Source organism: Echiichthys vipera (genome assembly GCF_963691815.1).
Source record: "Echiichthys vipera genome assembly, chromosome: 9".
Lineage (NCBI taxonomy): Eukaryota > Metazoa > Chordata > Actinopteri > Perciformes > Trachinidae > Echiichthys > Echiichthys vipera.
Genome location: NC_139834.1, coordinates 22281475 through 22303495, shown reverse-complemented (window position 1 = coordinate 22303495; position 22021 = coordinate 22281475). Strand labels below are relative to the sequence as shown.

General features: G+C 40.1%; 2 protein-coding genes across 2 annotated transcripts; both read left to right on the top strand.

The window, feature by feature from the left end:
• Positions 1-761: 761 nt before the first annotated feature.
• Positions 762-6076, top strand: actr5 (actin related protein 5; the record flags this gene model as incomplete). The annotated part of the gene is made up of 9 exons (XM_083919893.1): positions 762-1145; positions 2612-2850; positions 3049-3218; positions 3481-3698; positions 3939-4100; positions 4441-4545; positions 4772-4911; positions 5152-5284; positions 5453-6076. The coding sequence occupies 9 exons, from the start codon at positions 762-764 to the stop codon at positions 5783-5785; spliced, it is 1884 nt and encodes a 627-aa protein (XP_083776019.1). The 3' UTR covers positions 5786-6076.
• Positions 6077-12080: 6004 nt separating this feature from the next.
• Positions 12081-19556, top strand: ndufa4l2a (NDUFA4 mitochondrial complex associated like 2a). The gene is made up of 4 exons (XM_083920955.1): positions 12081-12197; positions 17974-18059; positions 19300-19360; positions 19472-19556. The coding sequence occupies exons 1-4, from the start codon at positions 12153-12155 to the stop codon at positions 19526-19528; spliced, it is 249 nt and encodes an 82-aa protein (XP_083777081.1). The 5' UTR covers positions 12081-12152; the 3' UTR covers positions 19529-19556.
• The last annotated feature ends 2465 nt before the right edge of the window (positions 19557-22021 follow it).

Here is a 22021-nt window from a genome sequence, read left to right as displayed (position 1 = left end):
TTTATTCAGTTCTCTCCAAGTGTGAGGTGAGAAGTGAGGATAAGAAAATGGCAATGGGACTTGAAACACTACTTTTAGGTTTTCATACAGATTGGAAATGGTTATAGTTGGCTTCTTTTATGGCTGCAGTATGACATCGAGTGGAAACTTTGGGGTCTAAAAATTAAAATGAGGCTGCACAAAATAGATTTTTATATAGCATAGCCTCAATTGTTTGAAAATTTGAAAATATTATGATAGGAAGCTATACAAGGCCTTTGCCTACCCAGTTATCCACCTAGGATACATCAGGGTGTCTCATCTCAGAGGGATTTATCCTTATAAAGAGTGTGGTACGACCTCTGGTGGTAAATATTTGTCAAAATCACATTCATTGTAAATGTGGATACATATGGTATACATGGTATGCACAAAACCGTATTAATGTTAGTGCAGATAAACAGGGAGTGTTTTAAAAAAGCCATAAAAATGTGTTTATCACACTTGGATTTTTTTTAAGCCAAAACGTGTGTTTTATTTTACTTATTTAAATAAAATAGATTATTTTGCTTATTTTTGTTCACGTTCTACTCGGATGTTTTCTACACATTGCGGCACATATATTCAACATGGATATAGAAAAAAATAGTTGCATATTGAATAGTCAATCGGATTCAATGCCTTCAATGTAGGCCGTGCTTGATTTAAAAAACAAGTGGGAACCATAACTCGGCGAGACTGTGACTCCACTCGGCTGTGTTTTGCAGTGACACCTCTTTAAAATGGCTTCCAAACAGGAGCCGGTCTATCAAATTTTCTCATTTCAGGACTGTAAATCCTCCCCAGACCCGGTTTTTGAAATCCCCGCCCAGTGTTTGACCCCGACCCCGGCACCGATAGTGATCGATAACGGCTCGTTTCAGACCCGGGCCGGCTGGGCGGCTCCGGCGGGGGAGGATGACTCTCCGCGGCTGCTCTTCAGGTCGGTGGCGGCGCGCAGTCGAGGGGCCGCCCGCAGCGAGACCCAGATCGGTAACGATATCCCAAACCTCGAGCCTCTACGGTGGCTACTGAAGAGCCAGTTCGACCGAAACGTGGTGGTCAACTTCGAGATCCAGGAGCTCATGTTCGACCATGTGTTTACTCACCTGGGCCTCGGCTCAGAGGTCAGTGGTGGACGGGGACTGGTGTGTCCTCTGCTCTGGCGCCAACATTTATATCAACCATGTGTTTCCACGGCTTTTCCCACGCTCACACGTGACATTGGGTTATATTTACAAGTTATTTTATTATGCCATGTATTTTCCTACCAATGCCTTTTCAAAAAGATCAGGACAAGTTTATTTACTTTCTACAATTCACTTTTATCCCGGGACAAAAGATACTGAACTCATAGTCAGTGGCGGATTAAGGTGGTCAGGGGCCCCTAGGCTACTGTTTGTTTGGGCCCCCCACTTTATTAATCATGCTTTATCAGAAAACCCCCCGCTAGAACAGAAGAAGAGTCCGCAAATTTGAAAAATCCTGTCAATTTAGGAATTTTCTTTAGTAGATCTTGGTCCCATTGTTCTTTCGTCCTTGTGCTTTTCTTTTTCGAGCTCCGCCATCGCATTTCCTTTCTGACATTTTGCCTCAATACTGTGTAGTAACAGTGAGTGACATTTGACAACAAAACTGCCACATGATGGCGGCTGATTGGGTAAATGTCACATATCTATCCAATCAGTGACTTCATTTTATTAATGTTTCTAAGGGCCCCCATAGGAGGCAACTCTTTTTTTTACCCAGTGTAGTAGATAAAAAACAACCAAAAAAAAACAGTCTGTCCAATCCTGCACACCTGGGGCCCCTAGGATGCAGTCCAGGCCAGCCTGTGCATTAATCCGCCTCTGCTCATAATGTAAATTTCGTTCAAACACCATTAGCCTAATTTTGTAGATCTCAATTTGTGGCATCATGATATTTTTACTTCAACCAGCCCAAATATCTGAGGAAGGACACGATAATCCCCAAAAAGTATGTGTATATGTTTTTAACCTTTAACTCCAAAGTTGTCAAAATTGTCAGTCACATGTACACTGAATTAATGCACATTAACTGTTTTTAATTTGTTCTTTGAATTTAATAAATGTGCATATCTGTGCAGATATATTTTGTTTATAAATTCATTATTCAATAATCCAGATTGTGATTATAATGTTTTAGAACCAACTAATTCTAGAAATTAACCCTGACAAAATCCAGAATAAATCAAAAATAAATAACAAACATGTTAATTATCAGTCAATTGCTGACTATTTAAACAAAGAATAAATAAAAAAATAATTAAAAAAATTCTGTGTGACACAATTTCTGTGTAATGTTCTGTAAAAAAGGTTTTCATACCAGCACTTATATATGTCAGTCTGGCTCTAATTCATATCAGTGATGCAGATTAAAGGAGGAAAGAACACATCAAGAAGAGAAATATCTTTCAAATGACAAAAAGAGTGAATTTGTAGCAGAATGCGGCACGTTTTACAGTTATGCAGGCTGGTAACATTTTGCCATTTCTGTTTCCTATGCAACATCAAACTAACTCAGCGTGACAACTGGATAATAAATCTGCATTTTGTTCTCCATGCTTTTGTAGGACAGTGTGGCACACCCCGTTGTGCTGACAGAGGCGCCCTGCAACCCGCTGCACTGTCGACAGATGATGTCAGAGTTGCTGTTTGAGTGCTACCGTGTCCCGCACGTCTCCTATGGCGTGGACGGCTTGTACAGTTTCTACCACAACAACACTCAAAGGAACCTCCAGCCACCACACACCGGCATCGTTCTGTCCTCGGGATACCACTGTTCACACATCCTGCCGGTCATCAACGGCAGGTGGGGGTTCACAGGCACAGCTTTTGGGTTGTATTTGCCCTTTCAAAGTTACTTTTTATTATACCTGCATTATTTTTCTCTAAGAAATGTTTTTCCTGTCTGTTCTTCTTCCCTGATTATTTTTCACTCTCTTCAGTGTAATAAATAAAGCACACGTTTCTTCTGTAGAGATAAATTTTGATATGGTTTTGATTCTAGATTTGATGCGGTGAACTGTAAGCGTGTGAATGTGGCTGGGAGTCAGGCAGCGTCCTACCTGCAGCGCCTCCTTCAGCTGAAATACCCAGGTCACCTCGCCGCCATCACACTCAGCCGTGTGGAGGAACTGCTGCATGAACACAGCTACACTGCTGTGGATTACAATGAAGGTACATTATATCAGCGCACACATACATTGATCCACTAAGAGCTTCTCTGGGCAAGTTCACAAATACCTCTTTAGGTTTTTGGATAGTTTAAGGACCACCAATTATCTTAAGTAACATGAATAAACTCCACACAGACTGGCTTCAGATGAATTTGCTATTTGTGTGGCTGGTGAGGATGCAGATGGTACTAGACTAAAGGAGCTAGAGGACAACATTGAGATGTATGCAACCCCTTTCTTTTTTTCACCATCTTTCTCCACAGAGCTGGAAAAGTGGCGCAGCCCAGAGTTTTATGAGCAGGAGGTTCACCGTATGCAGCTTCCCTTCTCGGGTAAGGTGCCGGGCGGCTGTGTGAGCGTGGAGGAGAGGCAGGAGAGACGAGCTCAGCAGCTCCGACGGCTTCAGGAGATTAATGCTCGCCGCCGGGAGGAGAAGCTGCTGCAGGACCAAGAAAGGCTGGACAGACTTATGGCAATACAGGCAAGGGGCCTATTGTATCATTTACAGTCTATTCAGATAGCATTTGTATGTGTAATGAGATTTAATATACAGCAGGAAAGCCCATTTGACCCATTCACTATCTGTTCTTCTAAGGAATTTTGTGTGTCCACGGCCACAACAACAATAACTATAAAACATCCCAATCTTCCCAAACCTGATCATAGTTAGAGCATTCTGAGCTGGCTACACAGTGACCCCGGAGTTTGTGTGTATGTGCAGGAGCTGCTGGATGACGGCCTGTTGGATCAGTTTCACAAGAGCCTGGTGGAGCTCAACATGGACTCTGCTGAGGAGCTCCAGTCGTACATTAACAAACTGCAGCTGGCCGTGGAGCAGGGCAGACAGAAACTGCTGCACGACGGAGCAGAGGGAAAGACAGAGGTGGGTGTTACTCCACCAAATCAGAGAGAAACAGAATCAGGAAAGCTTGATTCGTTCTTATATTCGTCCAAATTGTGAGACTCTTTGTCTGGACAAACATTTGAATAGTCAAATAAATAGACAGACTACACTTTATTCTCCACAAAAAAGGAATGACAGCAGCTTATCAATTTAGTCATTAAGTTGAGGTCACATTCAAATGTATCAGTAATGAATTAGGTCTACATGTCATCGCTGTGAATGTGCTGCGAGCCTCTACAGGATCAGTCATTGAGTGCTGCAGTCGATGTGCTGCTGCAGCTGACATGAAGCCTGAGGCTGTTCTGTTGCCCTCTGCCAGGTGTCTGAGCTGGAGCAGCCGATGGACGAGGGAGACGGAGTGGCGCTGATGGATCCTGACTTCCCTGAGGACACGCTGCCAGAAAAACCTGCTAATGCAATTCAGGTGGTGGCACAGACACACTGGAGCACACCCAGACAGATATTTGGATCCTCATTAATGCTGTGCAGGCAATTATTTGCCAGTTAACTGTGTGCCAAAACGTGTTAGAAAACCTTTTTGTCCTGTAGTATATTTGTGAGCCAGAACAATGAGGAAGCAAACTTTGCTCATATGCGGAAACATTTAGTTTCACAAATTCTGTGAACATTTGCTTTGTTCTTCTCTCCAGCCTGTGTTCAACATGGCAGAGTACCACCAGCTGTTTGTAGGGACGGAGCGTCTGCGGTGTCCAGAGATCCTGTTCCAGCCATCGCCGACCGGAGAGGACCAGATGGGGCTGATGGAGACGCTGCAGTATGTCCTGGCCAGGTAATGATACAGTACAACAGGTGCACACAAAATGACAAGAACACACAGTATGGCGCATATAAACATAACATAACAATAATAAAATGCTGCTAATGAAATCATGGAAATGCACACGTGGATATTTTTCCATTCGATTTATTTCAGGAATAATGTATTTTTGGCTTTTTTTTAGCATCTTAAACGCAATTTTTCGCATGTTAGTTGTATTTGTAAACTCATGTATCAATATACCCCATACAGGTACACTCCAGAGCAGCAGGAGGCGTTGGTGAGCAATGTGTTTCTGACAGGAGGGAACATGCAGTACCCGGGGATGAAGGAGAGAGTGGAGAGAGAACTGCTGGCTATGAGGCCCTTCCAGTCACACTTCAAGGTTCATGGTCCTTTTAAAAACCCTATGTATATCTATCTATCTATCTATCTACCTATCTATCTATCTATAAAAGAACATAAGAAGTAAAGCAAAAAACAAAATATTAAGCAAGAGAAAAGTCTTCAAAATCTTGTAATTACATTTGAACCCTGACTGACTCCTTCCCAGGTGACAATGGCGTTGCGGCCAGCCCTGGACGCCTGGTACGGGGCAAGAGACTGGGCCTTGGAGCATCTACCTAGTGGAGAGGGAGGAGCGACAGAGGGATGGATAAGCAGACAGGAGTACGAGGAGAAAGGCGGCGAGTACCTGAGCGAGCACTGTGCCTCTAATGTCTTTGTTCCCATGAAAATCATAAAACCAGTTCCTGCTCGCCCCTCCGAACCCTCTGCTACAACACTGACATCCACTGGAGCCTCTGCTGCCGTCACCACAGTTACGTCTGCCCTGACTTCCTCCTGTTCTACTGTTGCTGCTGATGTTGCTATGGTTACCTCCTAAACTGGAATCTACATCATCATGAGTCTCTGATGTTCAAAAGTGAAATGTGACTCTTTTGGTGTGCCAGCTTTAATTCAATTTGACTCTAACGTTTTCCCAGAATGCCTTTCACCAACCCCCAAAGAGCAGGTGGAAAACCTTGCTCTTTGATTCTGAGGGACTGAAAACACAACTTGATTGAAACAGCAAATAATATATCTCAATGTGGTCTTCTATGAGGCATTTATCTGTGGATATTTACAGAAACACAACGGAACAAAAATATAAATGTACCAAGGAAGTTACCATCCAGGGGTGTTGAGAGGGAATACACTTCCACTCTGTTTTTCGTCTGTTATTTTTATCAATTTTATTTGATTTTCATCATTCTTGGCCAAAACCACAAGAGATCATTCATATTGAATGGTCATCAAATATGTGATCTTGTCTTGTGGGAACATTTTGTTTTACTATGTAAATAGAATTTGTTGTTTGTATGTTTTACAAAAATATATTTTCACTGATGGAAACAGCTGTTTGCTTTTGATTGAATGAGAAGAAAGTCTCCCAGCAGTCTGATGCCACCGTGATGAAAAGTCTTACTTTTTGATAACACACACACACACACACGGACACGCACGCACACACACACACACACGATCTGACAATGCATATCACAGTTTCCCAGAGTGTCAGGAAATGCTTGTTTTTCTGACCAACGGTAAAAATCCTAAAGATATTCAATTCATAGTGACAGATAAGAACAGATAAGAAAAACAAATCCTTAATAAAGTTAGATTTTGCATGATAAATGACTGAAACGAGTCCATTATAAAAATTGTTGAGTATTTATTATTAGTTCAGACAAATATGTCCAATAAAACCAAAAATATTAGCAATAATACATAAGGTAAGTGAGCAAATATTGTTTTTGTGTATTTGTTTGGGTGAACTGATCCTTTAAATGCAGCATGATTAGGTGTTGCATTATAGTTTTACACCACTAGATGGCACAGAAACCGAATCTAGACCACTTTTCAGCTTCTACAGTGGAAACTGAACATATTGACAATAGCTGATGCAACATAATGAGACGTTTTCATTAATTTAGTTTTTCTTAAAGCCCAGAGTATCAAACTTCCTCTGAGAAGCTGGTTTATAAACCTATAACCGTAAAGTCTGCTGTGTCAGCCAGCTTTAAGAACAGACACATTCTCTCTATTGGTTTTCATTAATACTGAAACTGATGTTATGGAGTGCCAATCCAACAAAATGGACATTGTGTTCAACCTTCTAATCTACAAAGCCACACTTTAATCAGCCACAACAACAGCAGGGACCCTTGATACTGTATACGTGCAGTTCTCTCTCTCTCTCATCGGATCTAAAGGTTTTGACTCTCATTGAAGAACTGTCTTGCAGGTGTGTTTGCTTCACTGTTTTGTTCCCAATTTGTCCACATTATTCACCCAGCAGACCTCTGTGGTCTAATAGTATTACATGGTGTTAAACTGTGCCACAGCTCAAGGTTCAAACCTTCTGCCAGCTTGTTCTGTTTCTCCTCAAGCTGCCGTAAAACGCATGCACGCACGCACACAGACGCACGCATGCGCACGCACACACGAATACACGCACAAACACACAGCAGGGCACAGTGAGGCTAATCAGAGTCAAAACAGGCTCAAATTTAACAAGAGGGATTAGAAAGGAAATAAATTGTTTGTGTAAAAGCAAATAAGCAGGATTTATTTCTATGGCTACACTAAATTTCCGCAGTTTTCTTATTGATAACTTCAACTGCAGGTGCAACTCAAAGAATAATATGTTTCCAACCTTTTTCATGTCCATACTGTGTTTGGTTAATGCAGAGATACCATTGCGTGGCTTTTGGTTTGTTGTAAATTTGCAGGTGAATCATCTCTGAGGGCTTTCTGATGTGATATATTTGCCATATTATGTTGCTTCGATCCTTCCGTCTTGATAGTGGCCTGTTCCCACTTTTCCCTTCAGGACATTTCCCTTCAAATTCAACAACGGAAACGTGAGGTGTGGTGCATGGTTCCCACTTTTATCCGTCTTCATACCTGCCTTCCCCTTCCTCTTCCCTGTGCTCAACCTCTACCACCTTTCCAGATGTCAGAGATGCACAAGTTAAATTTACTGCTAGGAACAATGTACTTCATCATTAGGTGAGGTCTCTAAATAAATTCCCGTCTGAAAAGCTCAAGGGATACTGCAGCTACACCATGCACGCCTGGACTGTATTGGACCTGTTTGTGTCATAGTGTTGGCTAGTGTCCAATTAGGAGGATTTATCTGTGAGCTGTGTTCTGCAGGTCAGCAGGGGCAGCAGGCAGGGCTGAGCTCATGTCAAACAGTCCCGTGTCGGAGGGGAGGAGAGAATAACGACCCAGAGTTGGCGGTGTGACAGATGCACAATGAGGTTTTGGTTGGGCAATCTTATTTTATTATTCCTGTGTATAACTGGAGCCTGTCACACATTTTAAATAATTCTGGAGGCCACAATGTGATCCACTTATTTTGTTCTTGTCTTGATGGTTGCAGAGTTTAAAATAGCCTGTTGTCAGAGTGTCCTGTTGGCACGGTTACATAAGGTGAAGACGTGTTGAAATCCAACACAACCTTTGTTGCAGACAATCCGGCTATTTCTGCCCATGCTTCCTGTTTCTCTTCATTCACAGGGACAAAACTTTTGCAGACTATCGTGAAAACTAAACAAATACTTGAAAACTAAACACTAACTTTAGCTGTCAAATAGTGGAGTGAAAAGTACATTGTTTCACTGTAACGTAGCGTAAAATGAAAATACTCAACCTCAACCCATGGATTCAGTGCTTCTTGGCACCTATCCATCTAGTCTCCAACCCTACAGACCTGATATCTCCTACCACGACAATTTGTGACAACTGTGAAAGGGATGTTCCACTTAATTTAAATTAATATTTGAACATAAAACACTCTCCTCCCATAGTCTTGAAAAGTGGCTATAAAAGCTTTGTAGTTTCCTTCACAAACAGCAAAGGTTTACATAATGGATAAGTGCCAAAATAACCACAGAAGCATGCTGTTCTTTTTAAATAAGATTTTAAAATAATACTTTCTGTACTAATACTAATACACTTCTCTATTGTCCACCCATGTATTCCACTGCTGCAGAGCTTTGAGGAAGGGGCTGATACAGAAGCAGTGCATTTATATCTATATCTTTGAAAGATGATTTAAATGTGATTGACTGAAAAGTTGTCTATCACAGGAGCAGTTTGAGAAGTTTCTGTGGATGTTTTACTTTTTACTTTTTTTTTGCTACTGTGAAAACTTGCCACCTTAGGAATCCTTTGTAAGTGACTTGAATCCAACCACCTGTCAAACCTACAGGGGGTAAAGTAGGTGTTTCATACTGAAAAAGTAGATATTGGATGGAGTATCTCTTAAAAGCAGCTGTAAAACACTGTTGAATGTGCTTGGATTATTGTTGTTATAAGGCCCTGTCTCACAATGGGATATATAAGCGTCTGTGGACACCTCATCCGAGGCTAAAGGTCATTGTAGTGACTAATTGGCCCTATGCTGAGGTGTGTTGAACCCTAAAATTGTGTCCTTGATGCGCATACGGTCGTCTGCCTCTCGTTGAGGTGTTAGTAATTGTTCAAATAACTTACATTTTTTATGTTTTTATTCATTGTGTTAATCATTCATATGAGAACTGTTTTTCTCTCTGCCATTCAACCAACACGCTCAAACTACACACCTGTGCCATTTATCACTTAATTTTGTGACATAACCCATCACCATCAAGTTACCGTCCCCTTGTGTAATCATATACCAATCAAGCCCCCACCACAGCGACTTCCTGGTCGATCCTATACGGAAGTGCCAAAAACTGCAGTTATCTGAGTGTCCACTAGGAGCAGTTTGAACAGTAGAGCAGTTTCTCATTGACCCCCATGTTAAACAGGCCGTTTTCACAGCCCGATTAAACCTGTTTAAGGCCTGGTACAAAAAAAACATTCTAGTCTGTATGTTTAGGTCATATCTCCGTGACAACAGTGAGTGGGGTGAATGTTTTTGTACCAGGCTAGTTTTTATTTTATTGGAGGTTAAAGTTTATGAATAATTAGGGACGTGGCCTCTTGAGTGACAGTTAGCCGCTGGCCCTCACTTTGGCACAATGACTTGAATATAGATTACTAGCGATGGCACATACACTAGATGCTAATCTGGAGCACCGGTAGGATTCGGGCCGTGAGGGTTGGTGTTTTACAGTCTATGGGCATGGTATTGTGTTGAATATCAGTTTAAATCATATATCATAAATGCTAGATGCCTGTACTTGACTCACCACGCCGTCTAATCTCTGTTAGAGACATGGGAAATAAAAAAAAAAAACACTCCGGGTCCCAGAAAAAATCTCAACATTGACTCCCACTCCTTTTTATCTAGTAACATGTTGTGTTATCCTAGCTCCCGGGCGGTGATGCTAATGTTGCTAATCCAGTATACGTTAGCTAGATGGACGTATCTCCCTCCCCCGCAACGTCACATACATGCCCTTTTTTGGTAAGAGGAAATGAGGCGGAGCCAAAGTCCAACAACATGGCGACTCCCAGAGGCGAGTACGATTGCATCAAGCGGAGAGAACGGGCCTCGACAGAGAGGCTATATATGTCTGCTGCTATGAAAAAATCCCTAGCTCCACTTTTGCGAATGACCATTTTCATTTAAACTAAAATGATACTTTCCATATTAAAATGTAATCATTTAGTATATTTAAAAAACAACCATAAATGCCACTTAAAAGATGAAGATATACTGTATGTTTTTTCTTTAACAGTGCTGCTTTATTATCTGAGGACTGATGTGCGGCGTCTGCGAGGTAAAGACTTGTTTGTGAGGTTGAAAGTGAAGCGCTCAAGTGCCAAAGTGGGTTGTGTTTGTTTAAGCATCCAATTAAACTAGAGTGCAATGAATCAGAGTCACTGGTCCATTAAACAGTCTGGGACAGGGTTTTCTTTTCATAAGAGAGAAGCATTGTTGCACTGACCTCTTTTGGTTGGAAGTTTTATTTTTGGGTTCGTATCATCATTTCTGGGCTTGAAAAATTGTGCAACAAGAATAAAAAAAACACATCCTCTGAGCTCCTGTTCATTCAACATGAACTGATGGTTTTACGACTGTTAATGTGAAGGTAACATCTTTATTCCACTCTTCAGTCATCACCGTGTTATGTTGGCCTCTGTGTTTTCATCTTTTTTTCATGTTTAGCTATAATCATACAAAGCTAATTATTTCTCGGCTGAACCACGTTTGAAGCACTTGCTGGGACAATGTCCCTTTAATACCCCTCAACATTTTTGGCTGTCTGGGAGTTCTTTTGCAATGAATGGTCAATCTGAGTTGCCATTGTGTATTTAAGTCATCCACTATGTCGGCTGCCTCTTAAAAAGTCCGTAAAAGGTATAAATGGTGGTGATTATGGTACATAATTATGTTCTGTGTTCCTGACTTTAGTTGCCAAGATAATCAGCCAGGAGAGCATCTCATTAATTAGACGAAAAAGGGAAAATTCCCCTGATTTTGAAGAGGACTCAACGCAAACGCATGAAAGAAGTCGGTGTAAATGCTTCTTTGGTATCATTCATCGTGTTTTGAATAATTTTTTCTTCCCAATAGTTTACTGAACCCTTGTTTGATTTTCATTATTGAGAATCAAAATATGCTCACAGAGAAACAAACTTCAACTGCCGCTGCATTTTAACTCAAGGAGCCGCAGTCCTGTGTGTGGATCTTCTCTTTCTCCAGCAGCGTTCAGTTTAACCATGTTTTTGGGATGTGTACATCTTTACTGATAGGATTTGTGCAGCTGAAGAGGTCCAAGGAATATAGATATTCCCAAGTGGCCTTAAAGAGGACACAGTGTTTGTATGCTTTTCCATTTCCTCCAGTCAGCTCCCAAAGGGTTGAGAAGTCTTCAAACTGCCATGAAGGAAATGAGGGAGAAAAAGCCTCTGAGCTCCATGCAGGAGCATACACAACTTCTTCTGGGTGAACTCCATGATAAGAGCATCAAATGTCTCTGGCCTGGATACTTAATGAATACAAGGATGAAACCTTAACGTTTAAATATAAACTATTACACAGTGTCTAGCTCAGGGTAATCAAACTAACAAGGGAGCAGAAGTAGCTGTAATCAGATGTAAATGACCTCTTTCTCCTCCTCCTCCTCCTCCTCCACTCCCTCCTCAATACAGAGAGCAACAGGTCTAAATCCTGTCTGTGCACGGCTGCTTGTGGATAACAAGGGCCTAACACACTGACACTGAATCATTTTATTACATGCATTGTTCCTACATTTCTATAATCTGGAGCAATGATCTTTCGGACAGCAGTAGAGCATGCTAAGAAGCACCCAGGCGTAAGTAATCTTACTTTCTTTCCTGTTTGTTTGTATCCAAAAACGTTTTGAAAGTGTAACTAAAGTTAAAATTTGTTAACTTTGTATGATTCATTTTCCTGATTTGCTTGTAAAGTAATGATTTAAATGTATAAGGAACATGAAAATAAAAAGTAGACATGCTTGACTGAATGGGATCATTATTCGGACAGATCATGTTCACAAAAGTGAGTCTGATATAATGTAAAAAGAAATCCTGCAATGTTAATTTCTCCCCACATTTTTAAACATCAATGCTGCAATATATCTGGGTTAACTATAGAAGCTAAGTATTCTGCTTGTTTCTGGCAGATAAACTTTATTTATGCATAGGACAAAGAATGTGATGTAACTGGTTAGGCTTTAAAACTCAGACCCAACTGTAGTGTGTATTTGTCTTTTATGACATCACAATAATGTGTATAACATAACAGACACACTTGATGAGTGTTGGTGAATTAATTGAAACGATAAGAAGTCTAATTTGGTCTCATCTAATCTTACTTCCACTCTCAGTCAGCAGGTTAAGTTCCTCCAGTGGCTCATTTAAAATCGAGCCACACTGAGAGAGGCTTAAGACTTCAAAAATATGATCTTTACAAACCTCCAAAATCTAAACTGACAAAATCTAAGCATATAAGGAATGAGTAGTTCGAAAAAAGAAAAAAAAAGACATTTAAAAATATGAGTTGTCCCTGGAGGGGACAGGATTATTTCTGTTTTTTTAACCAGCTGTCAGAGAGCGCAGTGACAGAGTTTTAACTTGTCATTGAGCTCCCAGGAGAGATGGAGAGTGAGAGAGAAGCTGCAGGGGGGAAACTCCTATGAGACTCTACCAGAGCTCCTTGATATGGTCTATCATCCGGACAGACAGACAGGCTGAGGGACAGACAGTGTGTGTTTGTGTGTGTGTGTGTGTGTGTGTGAGAGAGAGAAAGAGAGAAAGAGAGAGCGAAGCACTAGGGAGCAAACCCCTACGAGACTCTTACAGCTTCTTGATGAAGTTACAACAGACAGACAGGCAGGTGCAACATTGGCTCTGAGGCTGTGTCCAAAATCATTCACTACCTAAAATATAGTCTCATTTGTCTTGTCAATACCATAAATACGTATGTTGCATTTTACTGCTGTGGATGTTTACGGTTTATATATGGTTGGGTAGTTTAATCTATAGTAGTGCATCATATTCAAGCACTTGGGTAAAAATAGTTTACACCACTGCAGCGCTTAAAGTCAGAAGTGATTAGATTAGACGATGGCTTAATCAGAAGGATAGAGCGTTTAAGGACAGTCAGATTCTCTTAGAACAAGTCTGAATGGGAGAGACAGAAAGGTAAGTAAAGTCAGACGGACGAACAGAGTTTGACAGGCAGAAATAATTAAAGACAATCGAGATGATCATTCAGTCGTGTTGCTGCAGATCTAAAGCTGACAGAAAAAAATGTTTTGTCTAACAATCAAATCCATGGCTGTTTTGCTTTTTCCGTCCATCCTTAATTTAGGTTTTACTTGAATAAAAGTACCAATAAAACAGTGTAAATATACTTTTACAAGTAAGAGGCGTGCATACTACAAGGGTGTGTATTTCAGATCTATGTGTTGAATGTAATAACAATAGAGTGTACAAATTGAATTTTCCCATTGATGGATTAATTAAGTGCTTCGTCATACTAGTAAAAGCATAGAGGTATTGTCAGTTAAATATATATTACATAAATATATATATACATATACAAACCCCAATTCCAATGAAGTTGGGAATTATATCATAATCATAATACAATGATTTGCAAATCCTTTGCAACCTATCGTACATTCAAAAGAATACACTGCAAAGACACAATATTTAATCTTCAAACTGATAAACATTATTGTTTTTTTGCAAACGTTCACTCATTTTGAATTTGATGCCTGCAACATATTCCAAAAAAGCTGGGACAGGGGCATGTTTACCACTGTGTTTCATCACCTTTCCTTTCAACAATAGTCAATAAGCAATTGGGAACTGAGGACACTAATTGTTGAAGCTTTGTAGGCGTAATTCTTTCCCATTCTTGCTTAATGTACATCTTCAGTTGCTCAACAGTCCGGGGTCTCTGTTGTCGTATTTTGCGTTTCACAAAGCGCCGCACATTTACAATAGATGACAGATCTGGACTGCACCAGGCCAGTCTAGTATCCACAACCTTTCACTATGAAGCCACGCTGCTATAACATGTGCAGAACGTGGCTTGGCATTGTCTTGCTAAAATAATAAGCAGAGAAAAGACGGTGCTTGAATGGCATTATATGTTGCTCCAAAACCTGTATGTACCTTTCAGCATTAATAGTGCCTTCACTGATGTGCAAGTTACCCATGATGCCACGGGCACTATCTTAAATGTGAACTTGTCAGACCACAGCACACTTTTCCACTTTGCCTCAGTCCATTTCAGATGAGCTTGGGCCCAGAGGTGACAGCGTTTCTGGGTGTTGCTGATATATGGCTTTCACTTTGCATGGGAGAGCTTTAACTTGCACTTGTAGATGAAGTGATGAACTGTGTTACCTGACAATGGTTTTCCAAAGTGTTTTTGAGCCCACGTGGATATATCTTTTACAGAATGATGTCGGTTTACAAAGCAGGGCCACCGGAGGGGTCTAAGGTCACATTCAACGTTGGTTTTCGGCCTTGTTGCTTATGTGCAGAGATTTCTCCAAATACTCTGAATCTTTTGATGATATTATGGACTGTAGATGATGAAATCCCTTAATTCCTTTCGATTGTACATTGAGAAACCTTGTTCTTAAACTATTGGATTATTGCTCACTCAGTTGATCACAAAGTGATGAAGCTTGCCCCACTCTGGCTTGTGAACGACAGAGCCTTTTATTGATGCTCCATTTTTACCCAGTCATGACACTCACCTGTTTCCAATTAACCTGTTCACCTGTGAAATGTTCCAAACAGGTGTTTTTTGAGCATTTCTCAACTTTCCAAGTCTATCTTTACCCCTGTCCCAGCTTTTTTTTAAACGTGTTGCAGGCATCACATCCAAAATTAGTGAATATTTGCAAAAAAACAATAAATTCTATCAGTTTAAACATTAAATATCTTGTCTTTGTAATGTATCGAATTGAATATAGGTTGGCTAGGATTTGCAAATCATTGTATTCTGTTTTAACTTACATTTGACATTTGGAACAATATTACATATTACAAATATGTAACACCTTGACATCAGATGGGACTGGAAATGCAACACTGCTTACAGTAAAGTACGTCCTGGGGAAACTAATGTGCTCTAATGCAACAAAATGTTACAGATCTTGATCTTGATCTGTTGTTGCAAACATTATTTTCTCTTCATGAACACCTCACACCCTCTTGACGACCGCCTGGTCAAACAGGCAGAGCTCTTTCAGTAGGGACTGGCAGAAAGCCCTGAAGGGCAACTTGTCCATGTACGCTCTGATGTGACAAGGACGCTACAGGAAGTCATTCCTGCCAACTGCCATCTCCTTGTACATCCCCCATAGCAACCACTGCCCTCTGTTTCAAGACAGGAGGGGCGGGAGCTGAAGCCTTGCTTTCTCCCTAATGGACTAAATAATAACACATTCTTATCCTGGACTCATACACATTTCATCCCCTTTAAGTTATCTGAACCACAACTGATTTAATTTAACATTTTATTTTGCCCCGCTTACACTTTCATGACTTTACACATTTATACTACATGGTAAATATTGTCTCATTTATTTAGGTATTGTCTAGAATTATTGTGTATTGTTAAGTTTTATATCTATTATTCCCCATTATATTTTTTAATACTGATGTATCAACACTTACGCAGCATTTTACTGTTTGATACGTTAGTGCAGCCTGCGCTCAGGACCCCTCCAAAGATTTGATTAATTGGAGGAGGAAATAAGACATTAAAAATAAAGTTATACAGATTTAGAATCATATTATACCTTTTTTGGGCCTCAAATTGTTATTAAAATGAAACCATGGGAGAAGTCCAGAGAAGAGATCAGTCTAACATCTGAAAGTTTAAATGGATTCTATTTTACAAGCTTAGCATATGTTTTATTTTTAAAGTGAAATCTTAATCTTAAAAGTAACTACTGCTGTCAAATACACACATCCGAGAACTGTGTGTCAGCAGGTTCATTTGGATGACGCAGGGTGACTGAGCAAAAGCAGGGCAGTTGTTAATCTTTAGAGCTGTTACAGTAACTAAAATCTGCAGACAGGAAGTGACTAATATAAAATATGCGTCTTCTCCAACAGCAGGGAACAGTAAACGTCACCTACTTCAGCAAAGACATTTCCTACTTTATGAAAACCTTGTATAATTTAGTATAATTTTAAATTACTTAATAGGAATTTGGACAGAGTTACTGTGGTGTTACTGTTGATGGTTGGCCTGGGATTCTGTGGAGACCTTTTCCCAGTTGAATAAGAAGCATCTCACTATTTAATTAAAAACATTTTTTTCACTGAGTCATTCGGCTAACACAGTGTCAGCAGTCATGAGGCTGAAGCTGACTGAGGCTGATGCAAGAGGAAAGAAGAAGTAACTGTTTTTCATCATTATAACAGCTGCTTAACACACTGTATGAAGGCTTTTTCTCCTGCAGACATTACTTTGGTTTTAATGACCAACAAATCAGAATTTTCTCATTTTGTGTCACAATGTCTCACTATACTGTCTTTGTACTTTATTGGGTATCTTTTTAATTGTGTGTTAATATTGTAGGATATAGCCTAGGCCTACACCATACCACAGGGTGAACACTACTTTATTACCCTGTATATTGGTTATTTTATATTGAGTATTGAATATGGACAGGGTGACAATAAATTCTACCTTGAACATTGGACATAGCTCCAGACATTAGAAGATTGATCATATCTGTAGGCAACCTCAAGGACTATATGGGGTTACTTAGCATAAAGACTGGAGGTAGGTGGACACAGCTAGCCTGGCTTTGTCCAAAGATTAAAAAAACAACCAAAAAAAACCCCCACTAAGCCAAGGACAAATGTAATTCATGAAGATATAATGTGTTAATAGTGTAAATGTAGTGGTGCTGTGCTGATAGGTTGATTCTTTTAAATGATGGTCAAGCTAGCTGTTTTCCTCTTCTTCCAGTCTTTATGCTAGTAAGCTAATATTATTATTAATAATAAGCTTATTTGATATAGCAACTTTTACAAAGTCACAAGGGGCTTCACATGATAATATCGTTAAACTAAAACCCAAACAGGAAAATGAACATGCAAAAAACAAACAAATAAAAATACCAATGCATATAAAAATTAAAAAGTCTTAAGTACACAAACACAAACACAAAATTACAAACATGAGACAAAAGGCAGTTTAAACAAGTGTATCACCTGATAGATTGGTGTGATGTGAGGTAGGCAGCTTAATACATTAAATTGCTTCTAATAATAGGCAGTAAACATTGATATGAAGTACATGTATTGCTTACACTTCTATATTTCTTCTATTTAGTCAGAATTTGAATACTGACCCTGGGGACTCAGTCCATCGATCAAAGAGATATGGTGCTTCAGATAATTTAACTTCTCTGTAGACTGTAAACCTTATCCTATACACTATGGATAACAGAATATCAATGGTATACACTCTCAGGTTATTGTGAAAGGTCAGGTTGTGTTGTCACAGTGAACAAATCAACTTGTGTTAAATAAAAGAAGATTCAAGAAGCTTAATCTTTTGTTGATCTCACTCTGTGTCTGCAGCTCATCCCCCAGTTCTTCTTCATCTGTTTGGGAATGGGCGGGGCCTCCCTGTATCTGATCCGGTTGGCCAAAGGACCCCATGTCACGTAAAGACCTCTGATCATATTTAACAAGACAATATGTAATATCAGTGGAATGTCAGCATGACAAAACAAACTTTTCACTTTTTACGGATGAGTTTCGTGGCTGGCTGGAGCTGTTTACTGACAAAACAGCAGCCTTTTAGGTGATCCGCAGTCTCCAAGGAAGAATCAATGACCCCCTATGGTCACAGGATGGAGTACACCGCCATAGATTTCATTATAAAGATGTGTAAACAAGGAAATGATGGATTTTAAGCTAATTAAACGCAGGCTTCCTTCCTCTTATCATTTCATCTTAATGCAGATTTCCGCAGATGAACACTTTCTACACTGTATCTAAGCAGAGGGATTTGTTTCAGGATTGTTACTGACTACAGGGATCCCAGCTGGCTTTCAATCCCCCCTACCGTCTTTTGCTTGGACTTCCTCTCCTCCTGCTGCTATCCAAACTGTTGATTTACCCTTAATCATGCTCCAATAACAGGAGACACAGCTAACTACTTTTAACAAGAGCTCACAGGGTGGTGGGTTGTCTTGTCTGTTTGCAGGTTTTTCCTAATTTATTTGTTGCAATGATTCTTTAGTTTACATGCTCGATCAAATTACTAGAGAAGAGTGGGTTTAAAGGGATTGTTCTGATTTTTTTGAAGTGGGGTAGTAAGAGGTACTCATCCATAGTCAGTGTATTACCTACAGTATTTGGCATCTGCATGTGCCCGGTTTGAAGAAGCAGGCACAGAAGCTATGAAATGTTATGCTGTGGATGGGGAAGCAGCTAAATAGATTTAAGACACCTCAAAAATATAATATAAGTTTAAGTGTACGATATATTTAGACCACCACTTGACCTTGCCGTCAGACACACCTGTTTAAGTTTACACTGAAGATACTCTATGCTTTCACCAAAGCCACCCGACTTCATTGCCAAAAAAAGTAGTTTTACCTCAATTGGTTAGTTTGTTTGTGTTCTTGTGTGACTTTGGTCTCTTAAAGGTTTAGGATCTAATAAAACTGACAATGATACACTGGCTATAACTCCACTTCAAAAATACCAAACTATCTGTTTAAAGCATGTACTTTGAGCTGAATCCTCAACTTTTGCTTGCCTTTGCTTTTAGTGTGTGTAATCTATCAAAAACAGTGATGAAACAAAGCAGCTCTCAGGGGTATCACATCACTTGTGACTGAATTCCCAAAGAGCGGAACTTATCCCAATCCTGTCTTTATCTATTTGTATGTGTAGCTGGAACAAGACCAAAAACCCTGAACCGTGGAATAAACTTGACCCCACATACCAGTACAAGGTACATGCAACACACTACAGGCATTCATTGTGTGGAAACTGGATATACACGTATATTATTTCTCTGCATAACAGCATCAAGCTTCAGTTTGATTTTCTTTTTTTTCCCCAGTTTGTGGCCATCACCACAGACTACAAAAACCTGAAAAAGGATGGACCCGAGTTCTGAGTCTCTCACTGGGCTCCTCTCACAAACCAGAGTGGAAAAGCATAATGGAAAATCCTGATCTAGGGTCAGATTCACTCCCCCTCTCCTCTTGACATCTTCACTGCAGGTGGAAGGTGAAATGGATCCTAGATCAGGATCAGTAACCCCTTAGTGTCTCTGTGCCTGTGTGATGTTTGCATAGCAGCTGGTGATCTGGTAAATGTGACCAGGATTGTCAGCGAATAGATCCTTGAGTTGAATTTAGTATTTCTACATAATTACACTCATTCAGGAGAGATATGACACACACACACACACACACACACACACACACACACACACACACACATATATGCACAAACTATAAATGCACGTATTGCACCATGCAAGTATTACATTTTCAACCCAATTTATACAATTAAGGGATACATCCCAGATTACTGATGCATGTATTCTGCATGCTGCTTTGTTTTAGAAATTCCAGTGTGTTATTTTGAATGTTTCAGGCATCCATTTGTTTCTATTTTCTGTTAGCTATGAAAATCAATTATCAGACTCCCAAAAGCCGCGGTGGATGATGCAAGTAAGCTTCAGGAGTATGCTAATTGTTTGGAGACTGCACAGATATAAATGGAGCCAGACAGCTGCCTGTAACAGAGGGCAAAGATACACTGATAATGTTAAACTACACAGCATGCATCCAAAAATGAACTGCACAAATACATCATTTGTAGTTCAAGCCTACAAACACTTCAATCGTCAACTTGTAAATGTCAAAACCAACAGCATGTCATCATCTCTGAAAAGTTGTATGTATTCCTGTTTGTCCTGCAAGTATAAAGCTTTACCAACCTTTGAATTTAATTGGTCTGCTGCAGAGCACTGATGGTAAAATGAATGTGAGTTGTCTACATGTGTTTCTTCATTACTGGCACACGACTGTTGTTTTAGCAGCCACTAAATTCAGCAATGACTGTGTAAGTTATGGTAAGAAAAAGCCAGAGATGGATAAACTGGGCTGGATTCTTTCAATAAACAAACTGTCTGTTTCATGTTTAGATGAGAGTGATTGTCGCCAATCTGCACCTTGACTTTCCTCACCCACCTGCATGGAACTGACTCAGATACAGATCTTTTTTCCACCTCTGAAGATAAAAACACACATTCAGTAACTCTGATGGAACAGATCCATCTGTTGGCAGTGCAGCTGTCACTTTGCAGCCTGATTGGTGTGCGTGCGTGTTTATCTTTATGCACCAGTGTGTGTGACAGCAGTCCTGTGCCTTTGATCAGCGACAGCAGTGGCAGGATGCTGAGCAGTCCCCAGCGTGGCGTTGATGTGTGACAGCAGAGCACAGAGTGTACACACACTCCCACACACACCAGTTCACATCCAGGTACCACTGTCTCCCACTTCAGACACGAGCATATTTTACTTACGGGTGAATCAGGCGAAAACTCTTTCTCTCGTTTACTTCTAACTTTTACTTCTAACTCATCTGTGCCCACAGGACATCACTAGTTTCTCACACTGCTCTATTATTTTTTGCTCAGTGTTTTTTTTCAGTAAAGGTTTTTGTTTAAGTGCCTTGGTTAATAAAAAAACAAACATGCTAGAACAGTTGTGGTATAGCCACAGCTGATATTCTATCAAATTCTGAACAATAGAAAATAAATAATATCAGAATAAATCAAGTATTAATAACTTGTTTTCTAATTTTTATCTCCAGTGTAAATCCACGTCTGTCTTTAAAAAGAGATGCAGATGAAGAGGAGGAAACTGGTTATCATCACACACATACACAGAGAATGTGGGCTTCATACTAAACATAACTTCTTCCATCATCACAGGATTTGTCAATCCCTAATCCCTATGATATGACATATTGTGATACAGTATTTATACCTCCCTTATTTTCCTCTTAACTTTTTCAGTAACACCATTGCTTCTTCTGAAGGATTAAATTAAAAGCAAACCTTTAAATTGACAGGATTTTGGCTTTGTTCAGTGGAGGTGAGACTTTTGTTTTATCCTTTTAAGAAACCTTCAAACCTCCTCCGACTCTATGTGCTTATATTCATCTCATATCCTCCCCGTAGAAAAACAACAAAAAGATCAAATGAATAGAAAAGAAAATGTAAAATCATCCAACTTAAAGGGATTGTTGTGGCAATGAGGAGAGGGCTGGAATGATGGAGCATGAGGGAGCATGTTATTTTCCCAAAAGGACATTTAAAAACCTTTTAATCTCTCTCTCTCTCTCTCTCTCTTGCTCTCTCTCTCTCTCTCTCTCTCTGTCTCTCTCTCTCACACACACACACATGCACAAACACACACATGCACTCTGCGTCAAAGAAGTTGTCAGGTCATGAGAAACAAGCAGCGATGAAGCAGATGAGTCGTTATTTGTGTTGAGATGCTACGTGTGTGTGTCCTCGTGTGTGTTTTCTGACGACAGAGTTGTGAGAGCTTCCCTGAACCTTGACCTGTGATTCAGCTGTCCGGTCACCGTG

Coding starts and splice junctions, on each gene's coding strand:
- ndufa4l2a (XM_083920955.1), top strand. CDS start 12,153: ATGATCTTTCGGACAGCAGTAGAGCATGCTAAGAAGCACCCAGGC. Junction 12,198..17,973: donor ATGCTAAGAAGCACCCAGGC/GTAAGTAATCTT, acceptor CTGTGTCTGCAG/CTCATCCCCCAGTTCTTCTT. Junction 18,060..19,299: donor GCCAAAGGACCCCATGTCAC/GTAAAGACCTCT, acceptor TTGTATGTGTAG/CTGGAACAAGACCAAAAACC.